This window comes from Notolabrus celidotus, chromosome 17 (assembly GCF_009762535.1).
Source record: "Notolabrus celidotus isolate fNotCel1 chromosome 17, fNotCel1.pri, whole genome shotgun sequence".
In the NCBI taxonomy this organism is placed as follows: Eukaryota; Metazoa; Chordata; class Actinopteri; order Labriformes; family Labridae; genus Notolabrus; species Notolabrus celidotus.
In genome coordinates, this window is record NC_048288.1 from 31750261 (window position 1) to 31771382 (window position 21122).

Genomic DNA, 21122 nt, shown 5'->3' on the forward strand with positions numbered 1-21122 from the left:
GTCCTTGATCCTGTCCATGTTTCTGTCCTTGATCCTGTCCACGTTTCTGTCCTTGATCCTGTCCATGTTTCTGTCCTTGATCCTGTCCATGTTTCTGTCCTTGATCCTGTCCACGTTTCTGTCCTTGATCCTGTCCCATGTTTCTGCCCTTGATCCTGTCCATGTTTCTGCCCTTGATCCTGTCCATGTTTCTGTCCTTGATCCTGTCCATGTTTCTGCCCTTGATCCTGTCCATGTTTCTGTCCTTGATCCTGTCCATGTTTCTGTCCTTGATCCTGTCCATGTTTCGGTCCTTGATCCTGTCCATGTTTCTGTCCTTGATCCTGTCCATGTTTCTGTCCTTGATCCTGTCCATGTTTCTGTCCTTGATCCTGTCCATGTTTCTGTCCTTGATCATGTCCCGGTTTCTGTTCTTTGTCATGGCCTTGGTTTCTGTCCTTTACCCTGTCCCAGTTTATGTCCTTTATCCAGTCCTGGTTTCTTTCTTTTGCCTGTCTTGATTTCTGTCATTTTTCCTTTGTCCTGTTCTGGTTTCGGCCCTTTGCCTGTTGTGGTTTCTGTCCTCTGTCCTTTCCAGGTCCTGCCGTGTCCTCTTTTGGTGTCACATTTGTCCATTCTCTTCTCCTCCGTCTGTCTCCTTGTCTTCTGTCCTTCTTTTCCTCTAGAACTGTCTCTTCCTTCAGATTTGTCTCTGTGTGTAATGTCCAGAATCTGTCCCCTCTCCTCTTGTTTCTGTTAATGGTCTTTGTCTGTCAGATCTTCCTGTCCTCCGTTCTTTACTCCTCTGCCACGATGTCTTCACTTTGTCCCCATTTTATTATTTATCTGAAGAGTTTGACTCTCCTGGCTGTTTTTTATTCTCCACGTCTCGATGCGTGTTGTGAGATGCGAGCAGATCTGCTGACAGACCATAATAACCATCCGTCAGTCCCGATGACTCAGACGGATTAAATCCAGTGTGAGGTGACAGACGGAGACTCGTCCTGAAACCTGAAGACTCTGGTTTGGAGATAACTGGCTCCCCGCCCAGAAAAACAAACATAAAGCACATCGTCTCTGTCCCGGAGTCGCCCGGTGACTGATGAGACGTCTCAGCGGAGGAGAGATGAGATGTTCGTGTCAGAGGGGAAACATTGGACTGTTCTTTCTTGGTTACGTACCAAACACAGAAAATATCAGCAGCAGGTTTTCAGAGCTTCATGGTTGATGATACTTTGTGAATCAGAGAAGAAAAGCTTCAGTTCTGGAGGGACAACTGAAGCCTCTGTAAATATTCCCCAGACTTTCCACCCTCACATATTTACACACCATCACCGTGGCAACTAAGCAACCACGGATCAAAGCAGAATAGAATGGAACAGATCAAAGCAGAATAGAATGGAACGGAAAAGATCAAAGCAGAATAGAATGGAACAGATCAAAAGAGAATGGAAGGGGATGGAACAGATCAAAGCAGAATCAAATGGAACAAAACAGATCAAAGCAGAATAAACGGAACACATCAAAGGAGAATAGAATGAAACGGAACAGATCAAAGCAGAAAAGAACGGAACAGATCAAAGCAGAAAAGAATGGAACAGATCAAAGCAGAATAGAATGGAACAGATCAAAGCAGAAAAGAATGGAACAGATCAAAGCAGAATAGAATGGAACAGATCAAAGCAGAATAGAATGGAACAGATCAAAGCAGAATAGAATGGAAAGGAACAGAGCAAAGCAGGATAGAACTGAACTGATCACAGCTGAATGGAAAGGAACGGATCAAAGCAGAATAGAATGGAACAGATCAAAGGAGAAACAAATGGAACGGAACAGAGCAAAGCAGGATAGAACTGAACTGATCAAAGCTGAATGGAAAGGAACGGATCAAAGCAGAATAGAATGGAACAGATCAAAGGAGAATTGAATGGAATAGATCAAAGCAGAATAGAATGGAACAGATCAAAGCAGAAACAAATGGAACAGAACAGAGCAAAGCAGGATAGAACTGAACTGATCAAAGCTGAATGGAAAGGAACGGATCAAAGCAGAATAGAATGGAACAGATCAAAGCAGAATAGAATGGAACAGATCAAAGCAGAATCGACTGGAACGGAACAGAGCAAAGCAGGATAGAACTGAACTGATCAAAGCTGAATGGAAAGGAACGGATCAAAGCAGAATAGAATGGAACAGATTAAAGCAGAATAGAATGGAACACATCAAAGCAGAATAGAATGGAACAGATAGAAGGAGAATAGAATGGAACAGATCAAAGCAGAATAGAATGGAACAGTACAAAGCAGAATAGAATGGAACACATCAAAGCAGAATAGAATGGAACAGATCAAAGCAGAATAGAATGGAACAGATCAAAGCAGAATCAAATGGAACGGAACAGAGCAAAGCAGGATAGAACTGAACTGATCAAAGCTGAATGGAAAGGAACGGATCAAAGCAGAATAGAATGGAACAGATTAAAGCAGAATAGAATGGAACAGATTAAAGCAGAATAGAATAGAAAGGAACGGATCAAAGCAGAATAGAATGGAACAGATCAAAGGAGAATAGAATGGAACAGATCAAAGCTGAATAGAATGGAACAGATCAAAGCTGAATAGAATGGAATGCTTCGATAGATCAAAGCAGAATAACAAAAGTGATTAATTGTAGACAGAAGCAGAGACACCAGGGACGATCATATACATGTCAAACTGATCTGAGTGAAGGAGTCGGTCACATGTCCCCTCTGCCTGTTGACACTGTGGGAAAAACTCTCTATAGAGCTCATTTCTCTCTTCATGACGTACGGTTGAATTTATATCTTTAACATCCTTTGATGATAAAAAGGTTTAAAGTTAGAAGTTGTCTGATTGGAGGTTAATTGGACTGCTAGGTGAGAAAGCTGTATCTGTTTGTCAGGACGCTTCAGGTTCTTTGTCTATTGATTTGACATCTTTAGTACCTCGTTAGGATCTGACTAGTGATGCTTCTTATCTGATCTGTCCTTGAGAAGTAATCTGAATAATGAAGATGTATTCATTTTGATGCATTATCATTCACACACAGCAGCAGAAAGTGACCGTGCAGCTCCATTTATTCCCTGACAAACAGTCTGTAGTTCAGAAATGTGAATAACTGGGATCCTGACTCAAAGGTTAGAAAGTCCCAGTAAGAGAAATCCTGTTTTCATTGTGCTCTCAGTTTTGAATCTTTCTGTATCTTTTCCTCTTCAGGTCTTTTTGGCTGATCTCAGAGCAGAGCGCAGATGTTGGTGAGGAAGTAGGAACTGGTGCCATCCGACCAATCAGCAGCCGCGTGTCATGATGACCTCACGGCCTGCAGGTCGAGGTCAGAGGAAGTTTCTGCACAGAGAACAGCTCATCAGTTTTCATCTTCACACACAAACATCTCAGGACGTTAAAAGGAGGATTTAAACCTGACTCAGCGCTTTCTGTTTTCACACACAACATGATGATTTAATACTTATAATAACAAACAGTTAAAAACAGATTAAACTCAGTTATAAAGGACGCTCTTTACATTCTGGAGAAACAAACTGAATCAGTGAAAAGTTCCCAAAGAGTTCATTAGAACAGTGATGCGAGCAGAAGTGCCCCATGTTGGTGTTTCTTTTTTGCCTATTTATCATTTTGCTCCAAAGAAGAAACCAAGTTTTTATTTTTATTTGATGTTTTTATTTATTTATTTATCTATTTTTGATTAACTTAAATATTTGATGGTTTTTTCTGTTACCATCAAAATCAATCTGACCTGATTGTTTCTACTTGTCTGCAAAGAGTGAGGTAAAATCAGGAAGATAGAATTTAATCTTAGTTTAGTTTAATTATCTTTCATTTATTTAATTTTGGTTTAGCTTAGTGTTGTTTTAATATGCTTTATTTATTTTATTCTGTTCTATTTTGTTTTATTCTATTCTGATTTATTTAATTAAATTTTGTTTTATTTAATTTAATTAGATCGTGTTTTTCTTTTCTTTTATTCTATTTTTATTTGATGTTTTTATTTATTTATCTATTTTTAATTAACTTTAGAATTTAATGTTTTTTTCTGTTACTTTTATTTTAATAAAAAATGCAGAAAAAAGATTAAAATCAATCTGACCTGGTTGTTTGTACTTGTCTGCAAAGTGTGAGGTAAAATCAGTATTCTTCCTTTAGTTTAATTTAGTGTAGTTTTATTTTGATATATTTTATTTTATTTTTGCTTAGTTTACTTTTGTTTAGTTTTAATTTAGTTGCTTGATTTGATTTGATTGTTTTCTACTTTGTTTTATAATATTTTGATTTATTTTATTTTATTGTTTTCTTTTCTTTTATTTTGTTGTTTTGTGTTTTTTTGATTTTGTGTATTTAATTGTCTTTTTTAATTGATCTTATTTTAATTTTAGTGTTATTTTGCATTTTTGTTTTTTTATTTTATTTTATTTTATTTTTCAGCTTAAAATGAAAAAAAATGAACAAGGCAAAGAAGAAAAAAAAAAGCATAAAAAGGTAATTCAGAAAAAAAAGTGGAAGAGCAGAAAACAACTGAAATATTAAGTCCTGCTTTATTTTGAAGAACTTTTTATTTTGTTTACACTCAGTCAGGTTAGGGTGACTTTTTATGTTAAAAAAACTAGATGATGCAACAGTGTGTGTGTGTGTGTGTGTGTGTGTGTGTGTGTGTGTGTGTGTGTGTGTGTGTGTGTGTAAAAAGAGGAAGTGCAGTGTGTATATAAGCTGGTGTCTCAGACGATCTGATCATCTTCTGATCTGACCATCAGAAACTCGACACACACTTCTCTGCTTCATCTGAACGGTGAGACAACACACACACACACACACACACACACATTCTGTTCATTCATTATTAGTCGTTATTCTCCTGATTTGACTTCAAGTTTGAAGTTTTAAACTTTAAACTATTGTACAGGCGACTTCCTCTCCACTTCATTTGATTTTCTTGAACTCATGAAGGAATCTTTAAAGTCTTTAAACTGTTTTTTCCTCTCCTCTAATTCACAGTTATTGATGATTTTAACTAAACATGTTCTTCCTCTGTTCAGCGACGTCAGTGAAAACCTCCAGTCTTCATCATGTCTCGTCCAGCCGGCGAATCAAACAAACACAAGGGGCGCTACAGTGAGCCGGTACTGAAACACTGAAACACCACTGAGCTACGATCCAGGCCTTCGTTAGGCCTGATCAATGACGTATTCCTTCTCTCTAACGACCCTCAGGTGCCGACCTCCAACCTGGTGAACGATGAAGAGGACTTCCCCGAGTTTGAACCTTTCGACGAGGAGGCCGGTCCCAGGAGTTACGCTCCCTCAGCCGGTGAGATCTGTTAGATGGATCGGGTCTTTACGTGCACCGCTTTAATTTAAAAACATGACGTACTGTCCCTTTAATCCTCTCTCTCAGGCGGTCTGGCGGCGGTCAGCGTGGACATGTGTCAGCCCATCAACAAACCGAACCACTACACCACCGCCTACGACATCCCCAACCTGGTGGTCCGCCGCGGTCAGGAGTTCGTCATAAGGGTCTTCTTCAACCGCCAGCTGGGCCAGGGGGACGACTTCCAGGTGGAGTTCCTAATCGGTGAGTCCTACACCTGAACTCTGAGGGACACCTGCACTCCAGAGGAGAGGGGAGGAGTCAGGTGAGCTCTGGGATTAGGAACAGGACACAGAGATCTGGATCAATCAGAGTCCAGATCAACCAGTTCTCATGTTTCTGAGGCCGCCGAGCAGCTTCAGACGGTTTCTCTGACACATGGCGAGGGTGGGCAGGTGGAGACTTGGGGCGGGGTGGTTACTGTTACGGAGCGCGCTCAGTAGTTACGACTCGGCTCACCTGAGACCAACAGTTAGAGTCCCTCGTTAACCAATTAGCAGATGGAAAGATGTTCGTTAAGAGTCGTCTGAGAAACAATTAGTCGACTGTCGGTTCATTAGGCAGCTCCTCATTCATTCAGCAGGCTAATTACACACACACACACACACACACACACACACACACACACACACACACACACACACACACACACACATCTGCTCTCTGTGACAGATGTTTCCTGACATGTCATTTTAATCACAATCTTTATTTTATACGATGGGTTCTCACTCTGTTTCCTATCTCCTTCGCTCCCCTCCTTGTCTACTTGTTTCCTTTCCTCTCCTCCTCTTCTTCTGGACTGAATGTCTGTCCTTGACCCTGTTGTTGTCCCTCCCTTCTTTGAATCCTCATCTCTCCTTGATTACTCTCCTTGTTTCCTTTGTTGTTATTCTCTTTTAACCTTGTCTCCTCTTCTCTCCTTGTGCCTCTCTTTCCTCTCCTTGTCTTCTCTCCTAGTTTCCTCTTCACTTCTTGTCAAGTTGTTCCCCCTTCCATGTGTCCTTGTCTTATGTCCTGTCCTTGTATCCTACCTATGCCTCCTCTTCCTATTGAATGTATTTGTCTCCTCTCCTTGTTTCCTCTATCCTTTGTATCTTCTGTCCTGATTCCTCTAATCTCCTTAATTTCCTCCTTGTCTCCTTATGACCTCCCTTTCTTGTTTCCTCTTCTCTCATCTATCCTTGTCCTTGTGTCCTTGTGTCCTCCTCTCTCATCTCCCGATCTCTTTACCTCGTCTCCTCTGTCCTTCTTCTCTCCTCTTCTTGTATCCTTTTTCCTCCCCTTGTCTTCTCTCCTAGTTTCCTCTTCACTTCCTGTCAAGTTGTTCCCTCTTTCATGTGTCCTTATCTCGTGTCCTAGCCATGCCTCCTCTTCTAATTGAATGTATTTGTCTCCTCTTCCTTCCCCCTCATCTTGTCTCCTTGTTTCCTCTATCCTTTGTATCTTCTGTCCCGTCACTCACTCCTCTAATCTCCTGTTTCCTCTTTCCTTATTAACTCCCCTCCTAGTTTCCTCTCTTCTTGCCTTCATCTATCCTTGACTTGTGTGCTTGTGTCCTCCTCTCTCTTCTTCCAGTCTTACCTCCTTGCCTCGAATCCCCTCCTTGTTCTCTTGCCTCCTTTCCTCCTCTCTTTACCTTGTTTCATCTTGCCTGCTTGTCCCCTATTGACTCATTGCCTCCTCTCCTTGTTCCCTCTTCTCTTGTCCACATGCCCCTCCCATCATCTCTTCTCCTTGCCTCTTGTTCTTGTTTCCTGACATGTTTCCTCCCCTTGTTTTCTTTCCTCCTTTCCTCCTCTCCTTACCCTGTCTTACCTCCTTGTCTCCTCTCCTCCTATCCATTCTTTCCTCTCCTTGTTCCCTCCTCTCTTGTGTCTCCCATGTTTTTTTCTCCTTGCCTCGTGTCCTGTTTTTGTACCCTGCTGTGTCTCCTCCCCTCGTTTCTTCCCTCCTCTCCTTGACTCCTTGTTTCCTTTCATCATTAACCCTCCTCCCTGTCTCCTCCAGGCTCCAACCCCTCTCCCAGTAAGGGTACCCTGATTGCGGTGACCTTCGGCTCCCGTACTGGCGGCCCGTGGTCGGGTCGGATCCTGGAGATTCAGGGAGAGTCGGCGATGTTGGGAGTCACGCCGACCGCCGACGCCGTGGTGGGGAAGTTCCGTACCTACGTCGCCGTCGTGGCGGGGAACGGTATGCAGAGAACCAAGAGGGACGCCAGGAGCGACATGTACCTGCTGTACAACGCCTGGTGCCCAGGTACAAACAACCTCACACACTCTGCTGCCCCCTAGTGGTGAAGAAGAGTTATTGACTGAGTCCACATTTTAATTTGAAGAAGACTGAAAGATTAGAAAGATGTTTAATGCTCAGCGTTAAAGAGGGCTCCGGTTGGGTCCTGGGTCCAGCCGGCCTGTAGGGGGCGCTCTGAAGAGTCTTGTGTCTGACTCAGTTTATCTCTGTCTATGCAGAGGACGACGTGTTTGTCCCCGATGAAGGAGAAAGGAGGGAGTACGTCCTGAACGACTCTGGTGTGATCTACCAGGGGGCGGTTGGAGCCGTGTCGCACCGCAACTGGATGTACGGACAGGTACGAACACACACACACACACACACACACACACGCACACACACACACACACACACACAAACATCACGAGGAAGCGCACAGATTGAATCTGGGTTCATGTATCACCCCCCTGCAGTTTGAACGAGGTATTCTGGACGCCTGCATTTACATCCTGGACTGTTCTCGGATGCCGATCTACAACCGAGGCAACGCCATCCAGCTGGTCCGGAAGGGGTCGGCCATGGTGAGGAATCAATGACGAGCTGCTTGATGTTAGTTCAAGACAAAACATGAGTCTGAAAGGCTAATGGGGCTAATTGACCTTTGACCTCCCCTCAGATTAACTCTCAGGATGATAACGGCGTGTTGGTCGGTAACTGGAGCGAGGATTACTCGATGGGCCGGCCTCCAACGGTTTGGACCGGCAGCGTCCAGATCCTGCTGCAGTACGCCAACACTGGAGTCCCGGTCTGCTTCGCCCAGTGCTGGGTGTTCGCCGGAGTCTTCAACACCTGTGAGAATACACACCGTCACCGCCTCCTCTTATTGTTGAATATTTGTCTCCTCTTCCTTCCCCCTCATCCTGTCTCCTTGTTTCCTCTCTACTTTGTCTTCTGTCCTGTCACTGACTCCTCTAATCTCTTATGACATCCCCTTCTCGTGTCCTCTCTCCTTGCCCTCATCTATCCTTGTCCTGTGTCCTTGTCTCCTCCCCTCTCCTCTTCCAATCTCATTTCCTTGCCTAAAATTCCCTCCTTTACTCCTTTCCTTCTCTCTTTACCTCATCTCATCATGCCTCCTTGTCTCCTCTCCTTGTTCTGTCCTAGTTTTCTCTTCACTTGCTGTCAAGTTGTTCCCTCTTTCATGTGTACTTGTTTCCTACCAATGCCTCCTCTTATTGTTGAATGTATTTGTCTCCTCTTCCTTCCCCCTCATCTTGTCTCCTTGTTTCCTCTGTACTTTGTCTTCAGTCCTGTCACCGCCTCCTCTTATTGTTGAATATTTGTCTCCTCTTCCTTCCCCCTTATCTTGTCTCCTTGTTTCCTCTCTACTTTGTCTTCTGTCCTGTCACTGACTCCTCTAATCTCTTATGACATCCCCTTCTCGTGTCCTCTCTCCTTGCCCTCATCTATCCTTGTCCTGTGTCCTTGTATCCTCCCCTCTCCTCTTCCAATCTCATTTCCTTGCCTAAAATTCCCTCCTTTACTCCTTTCCTTCTCTCTTTACCTCATCTCATCATGCCTCCTTGTCTCCTCTCCTTGTTCTGTCCTAGTTTTCTCTTCACTTGCTGTCAAGTTGTTCCCTCTTTCATGTGTACTTGTTTCCTACCAATGCCTCCTCTTATTGTTGAATGTATTTGTCTCTTCTTCCTTTCCCCTCATCTTGTCTCCTTGTTTCCTCTCTACTTTGTCTTCTGTCCTGTCACTGACTCCTCTAATCTCTTATGACATCCCCTTCTCGTTTCCTCTCTCCTTGCCCTCATCTATCCTTGTCCTGTGTCCTTGTATCCTCCCCTCTCCTCTTCCAATCTCATTTCCTTGCCTAAAATTCCCTCCTTTACTCCTTTCCTTCTCTCTTTACCTCATCTCATCATGCCTCCTTGTCTCCTCTCCTTGTTCTGTCCTAGTTTTCTCTTCACTTGCTGTCAAGTTGTTCCCTCTTTCATGTGTACTTGTTTCCTACCAATGCCTCCTCTTATTGTTGAATGTATTTGTCTCCTCTTCCTTTCCCCTCATCTTGTCTCCTTGTTTCCTCTCTACTTTGTCTTCGGTCCTGTCACTGACTCCTCTAATCTCTTATGACATCCCCTTCTCGTTTCCTCTCTCCTTGCCCTCATGTATCCTTGTCCTGTGTCCTTGTATCCTCCCCTCTCCTCTTCCAATCTCATCTCCTTGCCTCCTTGTCTCCTCTCTTTGCCTCCTTGTCTCCCCTCATCTTGTCTCCTTGTTTCCTCTCTACTTTGTCTTCTGTCCTGTCACTGACTCCTCTAATCTCTTATGACATCCCCTTCTCGTTTCCTCTCTCCTTGCCCTCATCTATCCTTGTCCTGTGTCCTTGTATCCTCCCCTCTCCTCTTCCAATCTCATTTCCTTGCCTAAAATTCCCTCCTTTACTCCTTTCCTTCTCTCTTTACCTCATCTCATCATGCCTCCTTGTCTCCTCTCCTTGTTCTGTCCTAGTTTTCTCTTCACTTGCTGTCAAGTTGTTCCCTCTTTCATGTGTACTTGTTTCCTACCAATGCCTCCTCTTATTGTTGAACGTATTTGTCTCCTCTTCCTTTCCCCTCATCTTGTCTCCTTGTTTCCTCTCTACTTTGTCTTCTGTCCTGTCACTGACTCCTCTAATCTCTTATGACATCCCCTTCTCGTTTCCTCTCTCCTTGCCCTCATCTATCCTTGTCCTGTGTCCTTGTATCCTCCCCTCTCCTCTTCCAATCTTATTTCCTTGCCTAAAATCCCCTCCTTTACTCCTTTCCTTCTCTCTTTACCTCATCTCATCATGCCTCCTTGTCTCCTCTCCTTGTTCTGTCCTAGTTTTCTCTTCACTTGCTGTCAAGTTGTTCCCTCTTTCATGTGTACTTGTTTCCTACCAATGCCTCCTCTTATTGTTGAATGTATTTGTCTCCTCTTCCTTTCCCCTCATCTTGTCTCCTTGTTTCCTCTCTACTTTGTCTTCGGTCCTGTCACTGACTCCTCTAATCTCTTATGACATCCCCTTCTCGTTTCCTCTCTCCTTGCCCTCATGTATCCTTGTCCTGTGTCCTTGTATCCTCCCCTCTCCTCTTCCAATCTCATTTCCTTGCCTAAAATTCCCTCCTTTACTCCTTTCCTTCTCTCTTTACCTCATCTCATCATGCCTCCTTGTCTCCTCTCCTTGTTCTGTCCTAGTTTTCTCTTCACTTGCTGTCAAGTTGTTCCCTCTTTCATGTGTACTTGTTTCCTACCAATGCCTCCTCTTATTGTTGAATGTATTTGTCTCCTCTTCCTTTCCCCTCATCTTGTCTCCTTGTTTCCTCTGTACTTTGTCTTCAGTCCTGTCACTGACTCCTCTAATCTCTTATGACATCCCCTTCTCGTTTCCTCTCTCCTTGCCCTCATCTATCCTTGTCCTGTGTCCTTGTATCCTCCCCTCTCCTCTTCCAATCTCATTTCCTTGCCTAAAATTCCCTCCTTTACTCCTTTCCTTCTCTCTTTACCTCATCTCATCATGCCTCCTTGTCTCCTCTCCTTGTTCTGTCCTAGTTTTCTCTTCACTTGCTGTCAAGTTGTTCCCTCTTTCATGTGTACTTGTTTCCTACCAATGCCTCCTCTTATTGTTGAATGTATTTGTCTCCTCTTCCTTTCCCCTCATCTTGTCTCCTTGTTTCCTCTCTACTTTGTCTTCTGTCCTGTCACTGACTCCTCTAATCTCTTATGACATCCCCTTCTCGTTTCCTCTCTCCTTGCCCTCATCTATCCTTGTCCTGTGTCCTTGTATCCTCCCCTCTCCTCTTCCAATCTCATTTCCTTGCCTAAAATTCCCTCCTTTACTCCTTTCCTTCTCTCTTTACCTCATCTCATCATGCCTCCTTGTCTCCTCTCCTTGTTCTGTCCTAGTTTTCTCTTCAATTGCTGTCAAGTTGTTCCCTCTTTCATGTGTACTTGTTTCCTACCAATGCCTCCTCTTATTGTTGAACGTATTTGTCTCCTCTTCCTTTCCCCTCATCTTGTCTCCTTGTTTCCTCTCTACTTTGTCTTCTGTCCTGTCACTGACTCCTCCAATCTCTTATGACATCCCCTTCTCGTTTCCTCTCTCCTTGCCCTCATCTATCCTTGTCCTGTGTCCTTGTATCCTCCCCTCTCCTCTTCCAATCTCATTTCCTTACCTAAAATTCCCTCCTTTACTCCTTTCCTTCTCTCTTTACCTCATCTCATCATGCCTCCTTGTCTCCTCTCCTTGTTCTGTCCTAGTTTTCTCTTCACTTGCTGTCAAGTTGTTCCCTCTTTCATGTGTACTTGTTTCCTACCAATGCCTCCTCTTATTGTTGAATGTATTTGTCTCCTCTTCCTTTCCCCTCATCTTGTCTCCTTGTTTCCTCTCTACTTTGTCTTCAGTCCTGTCACTGACTCCTCTAATCTCTTATGACATCCCCTTCTCATTTCCTCTCTCCTTGCCCTCATCTATCCTTGTCCTGTGTCCTTGTATCCTCCCCTCTCCTCTTCCAATCTCATTTCCTTGCCTAAAATTCCCTCCTTTACTCCTTTCCTTCTCTCTTTACCTCATCTCATCATGCCTCCTTGTCTCCTCTCCTTGTTCTGTCCTAGTTTTCTCTTCACTTGCTGTCAAGTTGTTCCCTCTTTCATGTGTACTTGTTTCCTACCAATGCCTCCTCTTATTGTTGAATATTTGTCTCCTCTTCCTTTCCCCTCATCTTGTCTCCTTGTTTCCTCTCTACTTTGTCTTCGGTCCTGTCACTGACTCCTCTAATCTCTTATGACATCCCCTTCTCGTTTCCTCTCTCCTTGCCCTCATCTATCCTTGTCCTGTGTCCTTGTATCCTCCCCTCTCCTCTTCCAATCTCATTTCCTTGCCTAAAATCCCCTCCTTTACTCCTTTCCTTCTCTCTTTACCTCATCTCATCATGCCTCCTTGTCTCCTCTCCTTGTTCTGTCCTAGTTTTCTCTTCACTTGCTGTCAAGTTGTTCCCTCTTTCATGTGTACTTGTTTCCTACCAATGCCTCCTCTTATTGTTGAATGTATTTGTCTCCTCTTCCTTTCCCCTCATCTTGTCTCCTTGTTTCCTCTCTACTTTGTCTTCAGTCCTGTCACTGACTCCTCTAATCTCTTATGACATCCCCTTCTTGTTTCCTCTCTCCTTGCCCTCATGTATCCTTGTCCTGTGTCCTTGTATCCTCCCCTCTCCTCTTCCAATCTCATCTCCTTGCCTCCTTGTCTCCTCTCTTTGCCTCCTTGTCTCCCCTCCTTGTCTCCTTGTTTTGGTATAGTCTAATACTAGTTGATGTGGTCTCTGTGTTAACGCCTCGTGTTCCCTGCAGTCCTGCGTTGCCTCGGCATCCCGTCCAGGGTCATCACCAACTTCAGCTCGGCTCACGACAACACGGGCAACCTGAAGACCGACCTGATCTTCAAGATGGACGGAACTCCAGACCGACGCCACACCAGGGACTCCATCTGGTGAGTCCTGACGCCGTTAAGTCACGTCTGCTGAAGAAACTGAACTTTTAAGTTTAGGACGAATTTCTCAGTTGGTGATTTTGAGTAATGACACTGTTTTATGATACTTAGTAAATATGATGGATTTCCTGTATGAGTCACGTACTGATGGCGTTTCCTCTGCAGGAACTACCACTGCTGGAACGAGGTGTTCATCCTGCGTCACGACCTCCCGTCCAACCTCAGCGGCTGGCAGGTGGTGGACGCGACGCCCCAGGAGACCAGCGACGGTAAGGCGGACAGACACGGGCGGACTCATCAGTCCTCAGGTGGACTCTCTAACGCGTCTCTGTGTTTGTTTTCAGGACATTACCGCTGCGGTCCGTCTTCTGTCGCCGCCATCAAGGATGGTCTTCTCTGTCACCCGTTCGACTCCGGGTTCGTCTTCGCTGAGGTTCGTTTTAACGCCCCCTGCTGGGGGAAACTTTAAATACACTTTATATTTTAAACACTTTATTCTGAAGTCTCCGTTCAGACACAGAGGAGGGGAGTCAACTGAAGTTACAGAAATAAATGTGATATTTTAGACTTCACAGAGTTTTTGATACACTTCTTTAATTCTCATTATGAATGCATGTACTTACCTATACCTTATGTGTATTATAGGAAGTGAGTGTGAAGCATGTTTTCATGACTATAAATTCAAAAACAACAAAAAATCTAATTAAAAAACTGAATTTACCTCATTAATCTTTTTAAATATTAACATTACTTGTTTGATAGAGCAATGCATTATTCAAACTATCAGTTAAATGTAGTGCAGAAACATGCATCTTAATATTTTCTATAATTTGATTGATTTTTTTTTAAGAACAGATAAACTCTATAAAGAAAATAATAATCAACGACAATCCTAAAGCAGACAAATTCAAGATAATATATTTATTTATTTATAAATAATAAAATATTATATGTATACCCATGATCACTGAAAAAAGGAACCTTTATTGTTCTTTTACTAACTTTAAACATTTATTTCTTTATTCATGGCGCACCACATACTCTCACTTTTTATAATTACAGATAAAAAACATTCAAATCTTAGGGTTAAAAATAAAATACAAAAACAGATCAGTATTTTAAATGAGTTTATTAAGAGCTTATGATAAAATATAAACGTACTGTAGCCCATGATTGAGCTTTAGGCCCAAAATACACTGCTGATCTGCTGCTACTTTATGAACCATGTGGACCTCTGAGGTCCTCATCAGGTACTGGTCTGCTTTCAGTCCCTAGAGTCAGAAGGAAACATGGTGAAACAAGGTTTAGTCATTATGCTCCACATATCTGGAACACACTCCCTGAAAGCTGCAGGTCTGCTCCAACTCTCACCTCTTTAAATCAAAGATTAAGACCTTTTTATTTAACACTGCCTTCCTATCTTAGATTATTTTTAATGTAATTTTTAGTATATTTCTAATTTTCCTTGTCCTTTCTGTTGTGCTCTTTAATGCTTGTCTGAATGTCTCCAATGCTTTTAATGTTTTAATGTAAAGCACATTGAGTTGCCCTCTTGTATGAAATGCACTATATAAATAAAGCTGCCTTGCCTTGCCTTGACTTTAATGCAGTTAACATTTAACAAAATTGAATGTTTATTTTTTATGAAAAACAATATATTATAATGTTTAATAGTATATAGTTTCATTATTACATTTTATAAAGTTTTATACAATTTTAATATTTTATTTCATAACATTTTATAAAAAAATATAGTTTTATAAAATGTTAATATATATATATATAATTATATTTTATAACATTTGATTTATTTATTTTATTTTCATATATTCTAATTTATAACATTTAATAAAAAATATCAATTCTTATTATATTTTAAAATATTTTTTATTTTTAATATTTTCTCATTATATATAATAACATTTCATACAAATTCAAATACTTTTTAAATTATATTTTAAAACATTTCCTAAAAATTCTCACTCATATTTTTTGTAAATTGTAAATAAGTCTTGATCTCATTTCTGTCCTCCGTCTTCAGGTGAACAGCGACGTGGTCTTCCATAAGCGGGATCGTTACGGGACTCTGAGCGCGTACCGCGTGGATAAGACTCACGTTGGTCAGTGCATCTACACCAAGGCTGTGGGCAGCTACTCACCTAATGACATCACATACACCTACAAGTACCCTGAAGGTAACACGGTGCTTTCAAATGATCACACAGTTATAAATAAGGTGAAAAGGTGTAACACTTCTTGTTTGTGTGGTCAGGTTCTTCACAGGACGCCACGGTGATGCTACTGGCCGAGGAGTACGGCTGTTTGAGGGATCACTCCGAGCTGCCTGAGGCTCAGATGTCTGTTTCCATCAGCTGTGAGCAGGTAGACCGGTCCGCACAGTCAGTCCTGAGACCGGAAGGATCCAGTCTGTCACCTGAGGCCTCATCCCTCCTCTCTCTGCGTCCTCCTCTCTGCAGGTCCAGCTGTCCCAGGACGTGCACCTGGCCGTGGTTTTCAACAACCACAGTAACATCCCCAGAACGGTCAAGGCTCACCTGGCCGGGTCGGTCGTCTTCTACACCGGCGTCACCTCCAACCACTTCAAGGACTACGACTTCACCGTGGTCGTGGCCGCCGGCCAGAGTGAGAAACACCCGAGGAAGAATCATGTTGGTAAAATGTTTCAGGAGTGACCTCTCTGACAGTGAGGTGTGTGTGTGTGTGTGTGTGTGTGTGTGTGTGTGTGTGTGTTGCAGCGGAGCGTGTGATGCTGACGGTTACAGCTGCAGAGTACATGCCTCACCTGGGCTCTCAGCTCTGTCTGCACTTCGTCGTGACCGGACAGGCTGACGAGCAATCGCTGACCGCCATCAAGGATGTGGAGCTGCAGACCACCAGCCTCACCATGACGGTAAAACACACACACACACACACACATTCACAGACATGCACACACACATGCACAGACATGCACACACACATGCACAGACATGCACACACACAAGTCAAACATCTTCATTTCTGTGGTCATACACTCGCAGGTGAGCGGGCAGCCTCAGGTGCAGCAGGAGATGTTCGTGACCGTCTCCTTCACCAACCCTTACGCCTTCCCCCTGATCAACGCAAACCTGGCCATGGAGGGACCCGGACTGATGAGCTACAGGACTCGTTTCTACAGGTGCACTCTCCTGTGATGACACACTGATGGCTGCATGCTGGAGCTGTTTCCCAACTGTACTCATGCTCTTCTGTGTTTTTAGTGAGATTCAACCTGGAGCTTCGATCTCCTGGAAGGAGTCCTTCATCCCTCGGCTGGACGGGCCGCGTCGCCTGGTGGCTGTGATGGTGTCCGACAACCTCCAGCAGGTAACCTCAGCAAGAAAATACTGTGACTGTATTAATGTGATATAACGACTTAGCTCTCATGATAAACTGACTTTATTATCCTGATTTGACAACTTTATTAATGTGATATAACTACTTTATTATCGTGATATAACTACTTTATTATCGTGTTATATAACTACTTCATTAGTGTGATATAACTACTTTATTATCGTGATATAACTACTTTATTATCGTGATATAACTACTTTATTATCGTGATATAACTACTTTATTATCGTGATATAGCTACTTTATTATCGTGATATAAATACTTTATTATCGTGATATAACTACTTTATTATCGTGATATAGCTACTTTATTATCGTGATATAAATACTTTATTATCGTGATATAGCTACTTTATTATCGTGATATAACTACTTTATTATCGTGATATAGCTACTTTATTATCATGATATAGCTACTTTATTATCATGATATAGCTACTTTATTATCGTAATGTAACTACTTTATTATCGTGATATAACTACTTTATTATCATGATATAGCTACTTTATTATCGTGATATAGCTACTTTATTATCGTGATATAGCTACTTTATTATCATGATATAACTAATTTATCAATCAGATATAACTACTTTATTATCGTGATATAACTACTTTATCATCATGATATAACAACTTTATTATCGTGATATAACTACTTTATTATCGTGATATAACTACTTTATTATCGTGATAAAGCTACTTTATTATCGTGATATAGCTACTTTATTATCGTGATATAAATACTTTATTATCGTGATATAGCTACTTTATTATCGTGATATAACTACTTTATTATCGTGATATAGCTACTTTATTATCATGATATAGCTACTTTATTAATGTGATAAAGCTACTTTATTATCGTGATATAACTACTTTATTATCGTGATATAACTACTTTATTATCGTGATATAGCTACTTTATTATCGTGATATAACTACTTTATTATTGTGATATAACTACTTTATTATCGTGTTATATAACTACTTCATTAGTGTGATATAACAACTTTATTATCGTGATATAGCTACTTTATTATCGTGATATAACTACTTTATTATCGTGATATAGCTACTTTATTAACGTGATACAACTACTTTATTAATGTGATATAACCACTTAGCTCTTGTGAAATAAAAACTTTATTAACATGATATAACTACTTTATTATCGTGACTTTAATATCTTGATAGAACTTGATTCTCATGAAATAAGGAGTATAAATTGTGATATAATCACTTTATTACCGTGATGTAATGATTTTATTATCATGATATAACCACTTTATTGTCCTGATATAAAAGACTACTTTCATGATATATAGCAACATTATTCTTGCTGTATTACATCATGACTAAATATCCAGAATAAAAACAACTTTATTTTTAATAAAATAACTTAATATTACTCTAACATGACTTTATAAATGATACGACTTTGTTCTTGCTACATTAAATCTGAACTATTTAAGATAATGACTAAATTTAACTTTAATGTGAATTTATTCTCATAATATTAAACCTTAATCTAATTCTTATTTAAGTCATTCATTTTCGTCTCGTTGACTTTTACTGACTATTGTTGCACTTTTCTTACTTTTTTCCTTCATTTATTTAAAGAAAGCCCGTCCAAACTTTCACCTGTTAGCATGATAGCATGTTAGCATGAAGGTTGAATTATGGCCTAATTTTGACCGTACTAGCTTTAGCATGCGTGCTGATGCTGTGTTGTGTTTTTCAGATGTATGGAGAGACCGATATTTACATTAAAGCCGCGTGATTGGTCCATCGAGCTGTGACCCCGCCCCCTTGCATTTTCCCTCACGCTTTCACCAATCACAGCAGCTTCACACTGAGAGGGGCGGAGCCAGAAAAAAATGCAAATGATTTTTCTTGATGATTCTTCTTTAAAATCTAATCCTAAATAAAACAATGATATGAAAATGATGATTGTGTCCACACATGAGGGATGTTAGTGTGACAGAAATGAAGATTAGGAAAGTTTGGCCCTGTAGTTCCATATCTCTCATGAATGCACCTTATCTCATATTTCAAAGTAAATCTGAGGAATTTGTCTTTTAATATTTCAGTTATCCCATGTCAGTAAAATCTGTGTTTAGATGAAACCCTGAAATGGATCTGATCAGAGTGTTTTCCTGTTTAAGATTGAGAGAGTTAAACATAGAGAGAGTCTGGCTTCAGGTCAGACTCAGATATCCTCCCAGCCTCCTCTGTCTTCAGAGTTTTAATGTTCTTTGTCTTTGTACCTTTAATTCCTTTATCCATGCTCAACCTTTCTGCTGACAATAAAGCATCATTAAAAAACACTGATGGAGTCTCCACTCTTCTTTTTTGTTCATTTATGATCAACACTTCTGAGAGAAAGAAAAGAAAGTTACTAACCATAGTCCTTTCTGGAGTCCCTGAGCTCCCTTTGTCTTTTAGGTTCCTCTGGATCTCTGCTGTAGATTCCTTTTTTGGGTCTGTTATTCATCCTTTCTTTCTTTCTTTCTTTCTTTCTTTCTTTCTTTCTTTCTTTCTTTCTTTCTTTCTTTCTTTCTTTCTTTCTTTCTTTTTCTGTCTTTCTTTTTTCTTCTGTATTTCATTCCTCCTTTCTTTTTTTCTCTCTTTCTTTCTTTCATTCTTTCTTTCTTTCCTTCCTTCCTTCTTTCTTTTTTCTTCTTTCTTTCTTTCCTTCTTCTTTATTTCATTCCTTATTCCTTCCTTCCTTCCTTCCTTCCTTTTATTCATTTTTCCTTTCCTTCCTTTCTTCCTTTCTCTCTTTGCTCTTTCCATGTTTCTTCATCCTTTATGTCTCCTTTTCTTATCCCATCCTTTCCTTCTATCCTTTCCTTCCCCATTTCTTCTCCTCTTTTTCTTTCTTCTGGTCTCCCTCTCTTCTCTCTTTTCTTAGACCTTTCTGGAGTCCCTGAGCTCCCTTGTCTCGTAGGTTCCTCTGGATCTCTGCTGCTGTGGACGTGGTCCAGACTCCAGCTGCTACAACTACTACTATCCGTCTCCCCACTATCATCTCTCTCTCTCTTCATCTCCCTCTATCCCTCTCTCCAACACGGTCTCAGCAGATGTGTGTCTAACATGAGTCTGGTCCTGCTGGAGGTTTCTGCCTGTTAAAGGAAGTTTGTCCTTGCCACTGTAACTTGCTAAATGCTGCAAAGTGCTCTGCTCATGGTGGATTAAGATGAGATCAGACTGAGTCCTGTCTGGAAGATGGGACTGGATCTGATCCGGTCTTGATGTTGGGTCTTTGTTAATAATAGAACATAGAGTCTGGTGTAGACCTGCTCTGTTTAGAGTCTGAGGAGAACGTTTGTTGTGATTTGGTGCTTTATGAATAAAGATTGATTATTTTGACTAATGTGACTTTTTAACACCCAAATATTTCATATATCATGTAAACGTCCTCACATGTTGCTGTGTCCCTTCCTGCCTTCTTCTGTGAAGCTGCTGCAGTTCTCTTGTTGCGCCTCTAGAGGGAGCCAGCAGACTTTGATGCACCGCTCTGACTGTTTGAAACCTGCAGACCTGAGGACCATGTGTTTAAACTATCAAACATTCACCCACCGTTATAAATCCCTCTCTGCTCAACATTTAGCAACATTTGTTATGATGCTTTAAGGAGTGTGAGTGGAGCGGTGTGTGTGTGTGTGTGTGTGTGTGTGTGTGTGTGTGTGTGTTAGCGCAGAGAGGTTTTAGATTGAGACTGCAGGTTTAAATAAATGTGCAAAAAAGACTTAAAACTGATAAAACAGAATTTAAAACAGCAACATGAAGAACAATAAAATCATTTAAATGTTAACTTTTTATTCAAAACAAACAATTATAGTTATTGAATCACTGTGTGGAAGTTGACGAACTAAAACTTGTCTGGAATTTTTCTTTTTTTAAAATAACTTATGAACTTTTTCATCCTTTTAAAGTTCTGCAAACAATCAGGTATTAAAGTGAGATAAAAACAACTTTCACTTTATTCATACAGTATGAAACTCGCTGCAGAAACTTTAACTTTTCAAACTGTAGGACGTGTTTGCAGCTCGTAACGGTGTCAGACGTCTGTTTTCAGTGTGACATTGATTCTTTAACTGAAGCACAAATTTAAATATTTATTTTACAACAGATTCTGATTTTTTTATTTAGTATAAAATGAGGAAAAGTTGGCTTTGAATCAACAAAATGAATCAAAAATCATTAAATTCAGCAGTTTGTGAATTTATTTAAGACGTTTTAGTTGAATAAGTTTATACAAGAGGAACTTTTACTCACTTTGTTCACCTCACTGAATTAATTCATTGAAGTAAACTCACTCAGACACATTTCTTTCTACTTCTACTCCAATGCATCATGGGAAATGTTGTTCTTTTTCTGAGTAATTATTGACCCGATGCAAACATGAGACCCCTGAAGTGACATTCTCTCTTTCACGTGTGTGTGTTTATGTGTGTGTGTGTGTGTGTGTGTGTGTGTGTGTGTGTGTGTGTGTGTGTGTGTGTGTGTGTGTGTGTGTGTGTGTGTTGTGCAGGTGTCAACACTCCCTTCCCCCCACGCCCACTGACAGCAACAGGTGAGTCTTCAGTCGTCATGGTCAC

At 41.1% G+C, this 21122-nt stretch overlaps 1 protein-coding gene across 1 annotated transcript in view; it reads left to right on the forward strand.

Moving 5' to 3' along the window:
- The window catches only part of LOC117828656 (coagulation factor XIII A chain-like), a 36017-nt gene extending 17168 nt beyond the window's left edge, over window positions 1–18849 (forward strand). The window contains exons 4-22 of the mRNA XM_034705850.1: window positions 3216–3330; window positions 4701–4800; window positions 5048–5131; window positions 5222–5318; window positions 5406–5582; window positions 7386–7634; window positions 7847–7965; window positions 8081–8188; window positions 8284–8458; window positions 12981–13119; window positions 13285–13388; window positions 13464–13552; window positions 15161–15314; window positions 15392–15501; window positions 15597–15762; window positions 15876–16030; window positions 16161–16297; window positions 16380–16485; window positions 18260–18849. Of these exons, the coding sequence (XP_034561741.1) occupies window positions 5078–5131; window positions 5222–5318; window positions 5406–5582; window positions 7386–7634; window positions 7847–7965; window positions 8081–8188; window positions 8284–8458; window positions 12981–13119; window positions 13285–13388; window positions 13464–13552; window positions 15161–15314; window positions 15392–15501; window positions 15597–15762; window positions 15876–16030; window positions 16161–16297; window positions 16380–16485; window positions 18260–18298 (2178 nt within the window). The 5' untranslated portion in view covers window positions 3216–3330; window positions 4701–4800; window positions 5048–5077 and the 3' untranslated portion in view covers window positions 18299–18849. The remainder of the gene's footprint in view (window positions 1–3215; window positions 3331–4700; window positions 4801–5047; window positions 5132–5221; window positions 5319–5405; window positions 5583–7385; window positions 7635–7846; window positions 7966–8080; window positions 8189–8283; window positions 8459–12980; window positions 13120–13284; window positions 13389–13463; window positions 13553–15160; window positions 15315–15391; window positions 15502–15596; window positions 15763–15875; window positions 16031–16160; window positions 16298–16379; window positions 16486–18259) is intronic.
- The last annotated feature ends 2273 nt before the right edge of the window (window positions 18850–21122 follow it).